Raw genomic sequence first — 14,673 nt, 5'->3', positions numbered from 1 at the left:
AAAAAAAAAAAAAAAAAAAAAAAAAAAAAAATGGATGAGACTGACCTGCATACCTACTTGGGCTGCTAACCCAGGTGTAGACAGAACCCAAGGTGAGGCTGCAGCTAGTCTAGAGAGCAGAGATTCTTTGGGAGGAATAAAAATGCATTCAAAATGGATTTGTGCACATTTGTATTCTTGCTTAAGCTATCAGAATACTTACCAAACATTGCTTACCACATATGCAGTTAAAAATAATAAGTTTGACAGTATGATAGTTATAGTATTAGTGGTGTCTTGAATAAATGCTGTGTTTCTGCCAGGTGAAGAAGAATACCTCTCCCTTAGAGATAGGGTGAGAAGATCGGTCACCTGGAGAGAGCTGGGAGTAGAGCTGCTTCTCCTCCACATTGAGAGGAGACAGTTGAGGTGGCTAGGGCATCTGGTCCAGATGCCTTCTTTATGCCTCCTTGGAGAGATCTTCTGGGCCTGTCCTACTGGGTGGAGGCCCCAAGGAAGACCCAGGACACTGGAGAGACTATGTCTCTAGGTCGACCTGTGAACGCCCTGGGGTCCCCCCAGAGGTGCCGGGGGAAGTGGTCAGGGTATCTAGGCATCTTTGTTTAGACTGCTGCCTCTGCGATCCAGACCCGGATTAGTGGAAGAAGATGGATGGTATTTTTTTATTCTGTGATCAAAATTTGAATTAGATCAATTGCATGGATTTAGAAGTATACAGTGAACATACAATCTTGAATAATATTTCATATGAACCCAAATTGAATGTTGCCTGAGTTTTTTTCTTCTTCTTTCCAGACAGACTTTAATTTTATATCTGGTCATTTAATATGAAATTCACAGTAATTTCAGTAAAAAAAATATTCAGATGTATTTTTGTTCTATGTGACAAAAATAAAACGTTTTCCATTGCAAAATTAAAATTACGTTAAATAGGTGTTTGGATTTCATGTTAAGGGTTCAAAGAACCCCCTAAGAATCACTTCACCAAATTGGACATCCCAGCTCTAACAGGAATGAAGAAGATGTGAACAAATTTAAAACACACGCAAACTAGGACTTGCTTCATTTTCTTACACATCACCCAAAATTAATTTGAGATGGTGATTAAATCAAGAGTTTTCACCAAATAATGATGGAGTAAATAACATTTTTATTTATACAAAATGGCACAATGACATCAAGACAATATCTCAGTGAGCCATCTATTTAAAACAACAAGACTTCTCAATAAATAAGTCATCAAAGAAAGAGTTTCCTGGCTCTTTTAAGACAAAGAAGCATGCATGTAAAAACTTAAGCACTTGCTTGCTTTCACTACAGATAAGATTTGTAACTCTCAAATTAATGACCAAAGATATTGGTCACTAATTTGATATTTTGTAGAAATTTTAACAGGAAAACACTTTGAGAAAAGTTTTTTTTTTCAGTTCATTAGCAATCCAGAGAAAGTTTTTTAAAAATGGATTGTTGTTAACCTGTAACCTAAAATGAATATGTTTGAACATAAATATGTAAGTTTGCTTAATCATTATCAAGCCTTTAAGAAAGTGAAAAAAAAGGTTTTTGGGATGGATTGTGTTAAATTGATGGTCACACTTTAAACGGTACACATGGTTTCAAACACCCTATTAAACAAGAAAAATGTTTGGCTAAAGTTACTCAAACATGCATGTGTATGTGAAGTTGTAATACCTTAAGTGATCCACATCAATGCAGCTTTATAGTAAACTGGCTGCAGCATTTCTTTATAAATGAACCAAACCTGTTATATGTGTTGTTTCATGTCTGATATTAATAACCTTTGCATTTTACCACAAAGTCAAACTAGAATTTGCTCAGAATTTTAAAACATTCAATTAAATCAAACATTTTTTTTATCCATACGATCTGAAGTATGCATCACAAGACTTCCATCCGAGTTGGAAATGCTGAGGATAAGATCTATCCCCTTTCTGATATGACAAGTGAGGATGGAGACGCACATAAATTCCTCAGAGTCAACTCAACCTCTTAATTTCACCCAGGAATCCTATAGGCATTACATTTCAGAGAATACATGCTCTACACACTTCAGACTGAACGAAGCACAAATAAATATACAGATGTTTTAGCAAATACATCTCTTTTTTCTTTAAACTGGGGCATACTTCTTACTCTCCCCAGGAAATGGAAATTCTGGCGCTTTGTTGACGTGTCCAGTTAAGAAGATCCCCACAGTCCCAACGATGAAGAGGAGAATAGCAGCCCAGAAACAGACCTTGTCAATCATCTTTCCAATCAATACCCAGCTTTCAATTTCCTTTCAAAATAAAAAAAAAAAGTTGTAAATACATAACAGTTACCCAAAATTGCATGCAGTTTACATACTTACAGATCCTATGTCATTTTGTTGCTTTGTGCTCTCTGCAATGAAGTTACAGGCGTCTACACATTGCTTTATTTCTGGTGCAGCTTGAGCCAAACTCTTGTAAAGGTTGGCTGTGCTGCTGACATCGATGTTGTCCACTAGAGGGCAGGAGATACTTCCATTTAGATAACAGTTTTCTAGCAGGGTGTCCAATTACAGTCAAATGGCCCCTGTCCTACTTATTTTCTGAAGACAAAAGCCATTGGTAACTTGAGTTGGACATCTTTTAATTTAATAGAGTGCATGGGCAAAAGTTTTAATAGTTCTGTAATTTAATTGGATCATGTGAAGCTACAGAGTGGGCCACAAGGCAATTCACTGAAGACTAAGAGCTAAAATCCTGTATTTTAAGGATTTGGGTAAGGGTTTAAAAACTATTTCTATTTCACAATATATTTGTATTTTCACAACACCATTAATTAAATACAGTTCTGGTTGGATGAGTTTGGTGAGAAACAAACTTTGGTAGCCCATTCAGTACCCTGACTCTAACCCTTTGGCACCTATTGATGCTTATATGCATCAAACCCCTTTGGCTCCAAAATTAACTTTATTTCTACTTGAAAGCAAGAAAATAAATTATTTTTTGCTTTTTATACCTGGACATAAATTAGGGTTCAGGAATCTGATCAAATGTCTTAGAAAATCTACCAGACATAAAGAGCCAATTTTTTTCATTTTCTGAATTATTTTCTTATTCAAGAACAAAAATTGAGGTCCAGTTGTGTAGTAGTAGGTTTTCATTTGTATTTTGATGCAAATATTTTAATGCAATACCATTAAATCCCCTGTTTTTGTAATAGTTGGGTGAAGGAACATTTTAAGTTTTCATTTCCTCTCAGACAACAAGGCATATTCTTTAAACAGTTACAGTAATGTGTTATTATTTCTGTAAAATAAAAAAATCAAGAATTTGATTGAGAACATGTGGTAAACTTCATAGCCAGTCTCACCCATTGAGCGCGTCAGACCATGCCTCTCTCTTTGCTTGTCGAACATCATTTCACTGCGTGGTTGCTTTAGCACATATTCCTCTGCTCTCTGCATGAGACCAAAGGAGCTTCGGCGGCGCTCTCTTATGCCGTTTACCTCTGCAGTCACCTCACTGTCATCCACCAGAGGAGACATGCCCAGGAAGCGAGGAACCATTTCTAAGCACAGCTGGACACACAGAATAACAGTAGTCCAGAATAATAGAATAAAAAAACAAAAAAGCTATATTGACCCAAACTTCACGTTTTCTTACATGCTTGATGGAGTAGGACATTGTGTGTGTACTAGGACTGCGCAATGAGAAGTTCAGCACCACAATTTGGTTTGTTGCAATAAGAGTGGTGACACACATGACAAAAATCAGGTACCTAAAAGAAGAAGAGGATGTAGATATAAGAAGCGAAAGCAGCAGGTTTCATCAGAAACAATAAACTGACTCACTTTCCAATAAGAGGGACAGCGAGAGATGTCTCAGGGGTCTTCTGAGCAATGAGGAAGAGGAAGACAGTCTGAGCCAGCAAGACAGAGATGGACACAGTCAGCTTCTGTCCTCCAGCTGTAAGAGTGGGAGTGACAGACACAATGAAGATGCTCATCCATCTTTTTCGGCTCATGTTACATAAACTAAACTTAAATAACATCTTGTGGGTTTTAAAGATGAGTTTTAACAAGAATTCAATTCGTGTCAATTTGATGCATTATGTATCTGACAGACATCATTTCATGGAGTTCCATATAGAATTCTATTGCATATTGCGGTTTAGATCTCTTACAGATGACTTTCCCATAGCTAATTGCGTTGCATTGCCCATCATGCCTCAGGCATTGTAAACCATCCATTTGAGTAGTTTCTTCGCACCGGACAAATGATGTCTATCAGTTATCTAATAGACATTTAAAACAGATTATTATTAGATGACTACAGTAATATACATCTACAATAGAAGTCCGTTAGTTATCTAATAGACAGATGTCCATTAGATAACTAATAGACATATTTCTATTATCAGATAGACATAGATGCCTATTAACCCGCACTGACCAATAGAACAAACCTTTCACCATCATTTTGTGCAGTGATATGACAAGTAAAAAAAAAAAAAAACAACAAAAAGATGGGTAGGAGATCTCTATATGCAGATATCTTTCAAAACACTATTGGTAAATATCTAAGAGTAAGAAATTAGAGTTGTCAGAGATGCCCTGTAGATATCTACAGCAAAAAAACTAAATGAAAGAAATACGAAACCATTGAAAATATGTGTACAAAGATGTCATGGTATTTGAAATGGTTCATTTAGGAGCCTGATGGTCCATGGGTAGTAACTGTTTTGAGTCAGTTGGTCTATATCGGCTATTATAAAAACATTTCAGAGAAAATATGGAAACATGGACTTGACATATTTTTTGTTGTTGTCTTATAACATCGGAACGCCTGTTTTAAACGATGGCACATTTGGGAACATGGATTTGTGAATTGAACAGCAGAGTTGAGAGTTGTGCACCCATAGAAAAATCAATATTCTCTGACTTTGACGTTTGGTGTTTTAATCACTGAAGAAAAAAAATGTAGCAAACATTCATTTCTGTAGTGTGTTACTCCCTTTCATTTGGGTCACACTCTGCTATAAGCTCATTTTTCAACCAGCAGTACAGACAAGCCTAATTTTGCTTTCTGTGGCGGAGATGCTCAAATCATAACAGCACCTTTGCCAAAAACTATGACTTTATTGGTACAGCAATAAGTAAAAAAGCTTCCTGTTTTTCACATTGTGACCCTAATTGTTTACCTCAACACCTCTTCATATTTTAGGTTCTTTGAATGTGTTGCAAACACCAGTACTTGCAGGCTTAATTGTGAAAAGATGTCATGGCAGGCCTCCTTGCTGCCCTAAACTATCAGGAGATACCAAAAGCTCAAAACAATTGTTTACATCAACAAGGATTCAAGCTGGTTAGTCCTCACATATACATGAAATTGTTCAACATAATTCCCAGGTGCAACTCGCATATCGAGCTCTGCTGCTTTCCCCACAAATCAATGCTTCCTGCAAATGTGGGCCCATTAACAGGGAAACACTTAAATTCCAGGGAGCATCATTCTTCAAGTGAACCCCAGCAGGGTCTTTGCTGACCTTGTGCAGGCAGAAAGTAGGCCAGTACAACCAACAAGGAGATGAGGGAGCATGGTAGGATGACGTTAATGATGTAGAACAGGGGCTTTCTTTGAATGACCAGATTGAACATTATTTCCTGATACTCCAGGTCATCCGGGGAATATCGAGTGTCGATCATCTTCCTGGCTGGACGATGGACAATGGCCCACTCTCCATTCTCTAAAAGATTGAAAGCCATTAAGCCAGATGGACTTCTGTTTCCTGGTATGAACTGTGTGGGTTTCTAACGCACCTGTAAAAGCTTCGGGATCAATGTCCACCCACTCAATAGTAGAACCGTCTTCACTATTGGCCAGAACTAGGTCCACTTCTTTGGCGCTATACGTTTGGGACCTGGGATTGTGGTATTGTTGAAACATTATTGCAAATATTGAAGCACATTTTTTTACAATGATCATCCATGAGCAAAAGTTATTATAAAATCTTCTAAGCCTTAGTTTTGTTATTTAACTTAGTTTTGTATTTAACTTTTGTTAAATAAATTTAATACATTTTATTTATATGGCATTTTTCTTGACACTCAAGGTTGCCTCGCAGTACATAAGATAAATAAAAGCATAAAAACACAACAATAACTCAACAGTTACAATGTCGTGTATATTGTGGAAAAAGGTACGTTTTTAAATGTTTGGAGAACTGAGAAAGTGAGTCCATATTTCATAGATCAGAGATCTGCTTTTTCCAGCAGTCTTCACAAAATTTCACACACATCACCAGGTTAAATCTACAACTGCAACCTAAGTTTTGCTGGCCTTTGACCATAACTGTAACCCTGAATCCATATTCTTCCCCTATCCATGCAGCTTCCTTCTATCCCTCCAATTTTAGAGGCTTTTGAAGCTGTAGTGATGTCCGAACTTGTTTTGTAAGGGGAAACCATAGTGACTTCAGACTGTTTCCCTTCACCAGGAAGGTGATTTGTGTCACGCTGTGCCACAGAGGAGAAACACATTTCATCCCGTGTCTGTTCTTTGAGGTACAGAATTTTACATTTAAATGTATGTAATGACTTTATTTTTTTACACGACTTTTTAAAGTTTTTAAACCAATGTTGTTTTGTATGTTCTGAGTTCTGGCAGCTAGGCGCAAACGTAGAGTGTTGGTAGCGGCACTGTTTTTCCATAACTCTCCGTTTGGAGGGCTAAATGTAGGGGTAGGGAGAAGATGTAGGGGTAGGGAGATGAATTTGGATTAAAGTGTTTTAACTTGTGCTTTGTCATTTTGAGGTACAGTGGTAGAGCAGTTGACCTCTGATTGGAAGGTCGCAGATTCAGATCTCGTCTTGCCTGCCTATGTGACAAAGTGTCCTTGGGCAAGACACTGAACCCCACATTGCTCCTGGTGGTTATAGGTTGGCGCCTTGCATGGCAGCTCTTGCACTATCAGTGTGTGAACGTGTGCGTGCATGGTGAATGGGACTGTGACCTTAATCAAGGAAGCAAAATGATATATGTATATACGCCAATTCCCATTTGGTTAAGGACTAAAAGAGTTAAAGGAAATTGAATTATTAAAAATGTATATTGTTGAAGAATTCTCCAAATTGTTAATATTTTCTAAAGATGTCATGAAATCAAAGATTAAATTTTGTGTCCTAGAAAGTGTTGAACAGAGACAAAATAACTCAAAAATGAAATGAGAAGATAATCGTATGGCGGGATTGCCCTCAATCTGTTACCAGTGGAGACTAATAATTCACTGAATCCTTCTTGTGTTTTTGGATTAATTTTTCCCATGTACGTAAAGTAAAAGCAGTTGTTTGTCTGAGGTTTTACTTACTGAACTTTTATGCAAAAAAAAAATCCCACTTGATTTTGACAAATTTAGTCATGTTTGCACATAACTGCGTGTTATTACTTTTGAATGATGTGAAAATCATACTACACCTGAATGCAAGCGTGCAGTTTTGATAATCAAATGGGAAGTAGGTGATCTCAATTGCACAAGTGCTGCGATAAATAGCCGGAGGGAGCCAGTACATCCCGCCATTGCTGCTGATCAGCACATTGGCGTAGTAAGCCACATCAAATTTGCCATCAATGCTGCAAAGAAAGAAGAAACATCAAACCTTACATCTTTTGCTAATGGTGGAAAATTCACGCTTTCATGTTTTTTTTAGTTCTCACTTGTTTTCCAAGACTATGTCAGGGAGCCAGACAGTGTTGTATGGGACCCGGATGACATCGATGCCATAATACTTAGACTCATTCCAGGAAAGCCGATAATCGGTCCACTGCTGCAGATGAAAAACAAGAGATAAATCTTGAGTGGCATGGAAGGCATTTCGTGTCAATTTCTTGTTGACAAAACATCAAACATCTTATTGGGAATTGCTCAAATCAGTTAAACATAAACGTAATTAAAAAAAACTTACAATCTCAATCCACACATTGGTTGTAAGAGTTTCCTCCTTCTCGTTCTGTTTTTGAAAAAAACACGCATGAATTACAGAGGAAGCTAACTTTAGTTTTTCACCAGTAAAGAAAAGAAGAGCCCTTACCAGGGAGATAAGATTGGTAAGTGTCAGCTTGATCGTAACCTCCACCTTGTCATCAGGATTCACCACTGGGCGACTATTCTTATGGTAGTTCATGAACAAGTCACTGATCAGCTGGGACTCTTCATTACAGTGCACTGCATAAAAACATATGTTGTCTCAGTCATTGGAACCTTTCATAACTTCTTGAGGAAATCACCATTTTTTGGCATGACCCATTTTATAGTGGAGGTCCACCAAAATATTCTATTCCCTGTTCATCAGGGTGTATAGCTGTGTAAGTTGAAGCATTTTTTTAACTCTTCAGAACTTTTTGTTGGGTTCATCAGGTGAATGCCTCAACATAAATATACATATTTTAGAAACATTCAGTTAGATTAAACCTGAACTTTATCACTGTTTTGCTGAATGATCCCACGATGACCTTTTTTAACACACCAGCATGAAACCACTACAATCCTATTGATAGAAACAAATGTTACAATTAAAATGACAATAAACTAAAAAATATGGTATCTTTGAAGGTTTCTTTCTGCAAATAATTTTGGACAGATAGAAAACATAATTCATAATTTATCTTCTTTGTAATTTGAGGTATTTTCAATCAAATGTCAGTTTAAAACTTACATCTATGCTGATTTTGAAGGGAATCAAATGATTTTCCAGTACAGACCACGTTTAGAAGTGGAGAGAACTTGGATTTGAGAACTTGACTAAATAATCCCAAGCAGTGAAACTTGAGCATGCACATTTCAAAACAATTCATTTATCTTTATTTTTATAAAGCACATAACACTTGTATAGCCTGCTTCTTGTGAGTTGCCACACTGACTACAATCCATGCGTTTCATAACCCACAATCACATATTTACCTTTATCATATTACACAGCAGCAGAGAGGAGCTAAATACCAGCATCAAATTACTTTAGCTCATTTACCATCATCATTAATACTGACATTTTGCAAAGATGGGGATGGAAACACATTCTTGGATCAGATATGTCAAACTTAGTCATGTCACTGTCCAAAATGGCTACAGTCTACGATGTACTATTTATCTTTTGAGTGCTTTGATGGCACCAAAGCCTGCAGTGTGAACAGTCTGACAGATTAAAAAAACTCAAATAAAATGAAACAGAGGCAGAATATTCAGGTCATCACTGAAGGGATCTGTGGCTGTGGTATCCCTAAACTTAAGCAAACATAACATAAACTCTTGGAGTAAGACCAAGCTGACCTTTCAACCTGGCATGAAAGCATGAAGTGTCAGAGCAGCATGACCTCAAGTAAACATCACACCATCATTGTTAGAAAGCAGTAACAGCAAACCGAGCTCATTCAAGCTGACTAGGTTCTACTAAGGCACAAATTAGATGCAAAGGAATTTCAGCGATCAAACTAATAGGACTTGTTGCTATTTAGCAAGTAGTCTTACAAGCTTTGTAATTGTCTGTGTAACATAAGCCTCACTTTCCATTCCTAAATCTGAAACTAATCCAGAAATGGTGGCAGTGAGAAATGTGAGCAATTTCTTCTTCTCTCTTTTATTCAGATGTCATCGTTTCAAAATTAGATTTTCTCAAAGTATTTTTTGTACATTGCTTTTCTTTCTATTAACAACAATTGTGTGTATGGGGGGGTAGTTTTTAGGATTTTTTAAAAAATCAAATTTCAGATGAGGTGCTGCAAAACACTCAAGATAAAGTTGACAAGGATAGTTAATACATCTGTTGAGCTTGTAAGTAGTTCATTAATATAGCCTTTGTAGACAGTGATCTCATTTTAGATGTGAATAAATCTTACTTTGTTAATTAACCTTATTTGGCTTGTTGTGCTAAAAAAATTCTCACTAATAAATTACAACCACATTCATATTGTTTGTTAATTTGTTAATAAAGCTTGTTTAGAAATCTTATTTTAAGTCTAAGTGTTCTAAGTGTTACCCAAATTTCTACATTATGAGTGGCACCATTCTTTTATCTGGCACGAGTACCAATGATATTGTGCTTTTTTCCTTCCTGTAAAGTGGGACAGGACAACTGATCCTTACAGTGATGATCGGCTGGGCCCTGAAATCTTAGGTGAGAACATTAATGCCAGGACATTGGAGATGGATCCCGGACAGACATAGAATATGACCTAGACACACAAATGTCAAGATAAACAAACAAATAAATAATCAGGAATGAAAAAAACAAACAACCCAAAAACTCTTTTTGCTCCTGAATTATCCAGTTTAATCCAACAAAAAGGAATGTGTAAATGGAGTTGATCCAAACCAACAAGCTTTCATTTATGTCCAAACCTCATGCGACAGCTATGACTTTTAGTGGTCGATTTTATTTGACAGAATTTCCAAGAATTTAATATCAATTAAAAAAAAACTAGTATTGTTATTTATTGTCACTTTTATTGTTACTTTGTCATTGCCTGTTCAAAATTGACTTGTCCTCTGTCGATTTAGTTGACAATGGGCAAACATAAAAATAATCAGAAGATCAAAAGATTGTATTCTCTTATGGTAAATGAACCAAATTATATAGTGCTCTATCTTCAGAACATCCTGTTTGTTTTCAACAATATCATGCTTGCATCCCTCTATATGCCAATGGAACATAGAGCCTCAATTACAGGATTAATTGTATCCTTTCATTTTGTTTTACTTTAATGACCTCTGTCAAGGAGATATACTTAAGATGGATTTTGTCCAACCCTCAAAAATATCCTTCCATACTTTGTGGTCCACTTGAATGGTTGTGAGCACTCCATTCATATCCCACCTCTCAGTTCTGCCTCTGCAGCAGATTTCTGACATACGGTGGCTCTTCCCCCCGTCATCCACGAAGACTTGTTTACCTGCTTTGCTGATGCTTTCTAGCTAAAGTAAAAGGGACTTTCTGCTTTTCTCATGCCAACTTAAGTCTGGAACACAGATTCTGGGAATCAAGGTTAGTGGTAATTTATGTAAATCTACTTTAAGTAAGTCCATTCTTGTACTGAGACAAGTATTTAAAACTATAGAAGCCTTTCTACAAACTGCTAACCAACATACTATAAGTATTTGAGCTGCTTTTTCTCTCAGTATAGATATTTTTGCCTTCAAAACTGTAGTCTGTTGAGGGGGAAACATGCCCAATTGATCCGGAATATAAAAAAGATAAAAATGCAACCTACCCGGGCCCGCAGAAAGCCAGAGTAGTGTTAAAACTCCAGAATATATCCAAAAGTGACATACAGCCATCATATCCTGAAACCTGCTGGGTACACTGCAAAGTACAAAGACAGAGAGGAAGAGCGCTAAATCCCCCCACCAAACACCCTGAACGTTGCTCAACCCCACTGTCGCTATCAAATTACACAGCAACTGGAGGCACTAAACCAGGACTTCAAATCCCACTCCACACTCACAATAATCATCATCACAATCATTTGTCAACAACTTCAACACTGGACATAACTTTACATTTCTGTGTGACCCACTGAGTGCATGCTTGGAGCTTTTCAAGAAAATTGGCTTGGAGCTCTATTCTGTGTCAAACTGAGGAACAAGAACGGATTTCGAAACCCCATGGGGGTTACAAGGAGAACAGGTGACTGGCTGGTCCAGCCTGCTGCTATGTGTCCTGGGTATTAATACATACTGCAGACTCTTACCACTTCAGCTGCAGAGCTTCAACAGCGTCTGCAGACTCAGAGCTGGGGAGCTTCGGAGCGCTCTAAACCAGCTAAAACACACTGGGATTTGCACTGAAAAGGACTAAGAAAAGGTTTTGAAATCTGTGGGGAAATAGAAACTGTCTATACTGATAAATCTGTTTCAAATCCAGACTAAAATTGCTGTTATTATTAGTTCTGTGAGTAATAGAAGTTGTCTGTAGTTGCAGAGGCGGGCAGCAGACTGTTTTTTGGAATGTGCCATTTGAGTTGCTCAGTATGTAATGTAGTTCTAAATATACAGTTAGGAAAACAGAGATGAGCTTCTTTAAGGTAACTGGAGACTGTATAAAGTAGATTGGGAGGGTCACACACCCTACTCTGAGATAAAAGATGGTCTGGAACAGCTGCGCTTCAAATCCAAGAACTTCTGATAAGAAAATTGCTAAACTAAAAGAATGAATGAAAATAATTGGGTTTTTTTTATCTTAAAAACAGTCTTTAAATATATATTTTTAATCTTATTATACCTTGTTAAAACGTTCTTATTTTTCAGATTTAACGGTTGTACATAAAGCTAATATGGAAAATGGTCGGAAGAAAAAAATGCCAGACTGGGAAGTCTAAAGGTTTAATCCAGTGTTGCTCGAGAGTTAAAGTTGCTTTTTACAGCTGGATCCTCGCTGTATTTAAATAAGATTAAAGCAACTTTTTTTCTTTTTTCTGACCAAACAGTCAATATAATTTATAATTCAAAAAAATTATTTGAACATTAACATTTTGATTAAATGTAAATTTATTTAGCAAGACAGAACTGCAAAGCTTGAATTGTTCCTCAGCCCTTAAAGTCCCATTCCAACTATATTTTTTTCTATTGTAACATTCTTCCCGGTAGCCTTTTAATTATGATTATGCAGTTTTTTTTTTTTTAGCCAAAATCAAAAGGCCTGTGTCCTTTTTTTAAGACATATTTTCTGCAGAACAGCACAAATTTGTTAGAAATTTGCCTCTGACTTGTAGGAATAGATTGAGGGACCGTTGCCGTGGAAGCTAGCCAATGCTAACTTCCCATCAGCCCTTTGTTTACACTCTCTCCTGATAGCTTACAGTCCTTCACAACCCCCATCTGACATTTTGTAGCAAAAAAAAAAAAAAGCGTACAAATTTTGAGCCAGAGGGCAGCTCCGATGAGGAAAATTAAGATGCTAATGAATCTATTTGTCTGCAAGTGGATATATCCGAATTGTAGCAGAGAAGGGAGACTTTGGCCCGCCCCATGGCAGTTGCTGCATCATAAACCCGTGCTTTTTCAGACTGCAGCTGCTATTGATCCATCACAATTTGAATGAAGAAATAGAAATGCAGCTTTAATCTTACTTTTTTATATATAAATATCCTCCATCTTGAGAAAAATGCTACAAGAACACATTAAAACACCAAAAACATGATTTTCTTTAGAGTGGGTTTTCAAGCCATATTGTGTTCAACAGAATCTCTAATCTTAACGTGTCCTTTTCCCTTTGCACAAGACTCTCGAGAGCTTTGTTAAAAAACAGAAGAAAAAAAGAAAAACAGACATTGTAATTTCTTTTGCCACATAAATCCCTTATTTTTATTGGGGTTTTGTCAACAGATCTTGGTTCACGATTCCTCTTGTTGACCTGTCCCAGGCCCTGACTTCAACCTTCATTGCATGAGTGCTGTTCTGGGGAGAATAGGAGGCGCTGGGTTTGAAAAAACAGTCACTGCTTTCCTTGATGGTCTCATCTGACCCAAATATCTTCTTTCACTGTTCAGGGAGTCTCCCTGGTGTTTTCAGTGTTTTTGTATTCTTTTATTTCTTTTGACAACGTTCTTTTTGTAAAAAAAAAAAAAAAAAAAAAAAGCTCCCATACAGAGTGTCCAGTGTTTTTTGAAAACGCTCCATCTTGATTACTCTAAGAGTTTATTTGGCTTCAGCGTTTTCCTCACTTGTGAAAGCCTTGTCGATCTTATCCAAGGTTTTACAGAGTTACTCCATCAAGAGAAAGATGCAAGCCTGATGTTTTATGATATATGTTCACTGTGCACCTTTTATAACTAATGTTAAATTGCAGAATCATACATTCATAAACAGCAACTTTCTTGTTTAAATTACAGGTTATAGATATGAGAAACTCTAAAGGAGATTTTGAACAATGTCATAAGCCTCTGTGCTGACGTTATGACCATTATTTTCTGCTGAGAGTTGATTGTTTATGTCAACTCACAGTTCAGTGTTGTGTAAGTTTTCATGGAGGCCATGTCAAAAGTGTGTCCCATTTGTTTCAAATCTCCCCACTCTCCCAATAGTGTTTCTGTGCTTCAAAAATGATAATGGGTCACTCCACTAAAGAGACATTTACAAATCAAATACCCTGTGTCATAAGGGTCAGGAGAAAAAAGGTGTCCAATAAAAGTATTTGTGATACAATGTGACTTTCTGAATGAAAAAAAATACTTGCATTAGATTTATCTTCATTCTATCCCCTTGTACTTCTGGTTTTATGGTCATGTAATCTTAAACATGAAATCCCACTTGAATGACCGTAAGAATATAAAGGTATGAAACAATAAAGTCTTTTTAGAGGAAACACTTGTTTTAAAGTCCTTTAAAAACCAAGTTGACCTTCCAAGTCTTAACATTTTTTGGGGTTAATGTGTTTCAATCTTCAGATGGTTTCTAGTCTTGTTAAACACTCTGTGTTTATATATTTTTATTTTTATTTAACCAGGAAAGTCCTATTAAAATTAGCACATCTCTTTTTCAAGGGAGTTCTGGCCAATAAGCTGAGATATTTTACACAATTCCTATTTTAATTATTTTACACAAAACTGTGTGAATCTAATTGGTCTTTCAATTTACTTTTAGACCAAATTTTAATTCTAAAATGTTCCACAGTGACGATCAAGCACCTCTCTGAAA

The 14,673-nt window shown here is 36.7% G+C and overlaps 1 protein-coding gene across 1 annotated transcript; it reads right to left on the bottom strand.

The window, feature by feature from the left end:
* Positions 1-1,130: 1,130 nt before the first annotated feature.
* On the bottom strand, positions 1,131-11,507 carry chrne (cholinergic receptor, nicotinic, epsilon). Its single transcript, XM_024261720.2, has 12 exons — positions 11,250-11,507; positions 8,078-8,211; positions 7,952-7,996; positions 7,704-7,813; positions 7,464-7,619; positions 5,810-5,910; positions 5,536-5,736; positions 3,842-3,956; positions 3,654-3,768; positions 3,361-3,568; positions 2,372-2,505; positions 1,131-2,299 (listed from the first exon to the last, which is right to left on the bottom strand). Exons 1-12 carry the CDS (start codon positions 11,317-11,319, stop codon positions 2,132-2,134), a joined length of 1,557 nt encoding a protein of 518 aa, XP_024117488.1. The 5' UTR covers positions 11,320-11,507; the 3' UTR covers positions 1,131-2,131.
* Between the last annotated feature and the right edge of the window lie 3,166 nt (positions 11,508-14,673).

This window comes from Oryzias melastigma, linkage group LG14 (genome assembly GCF_002922805.2).
Source record: "Oryzias melastigma strain HK-1 linkage group LG14, ASM292280v2, whole genome shotgun sequence".
In the NCBI taxonomy this organism is placed as follows: domain Eukaryota; kingdom Metazoa; phylum Chordata; class Actinopteri; order Beloniformes; family Adrianichthyidae; genus Oryzias; species Oryzias melastigma.
Note: the sequence above shows the minus strand (reverse complement) of the source record. Positions and strands in the feature narration are given on the sequence as shown.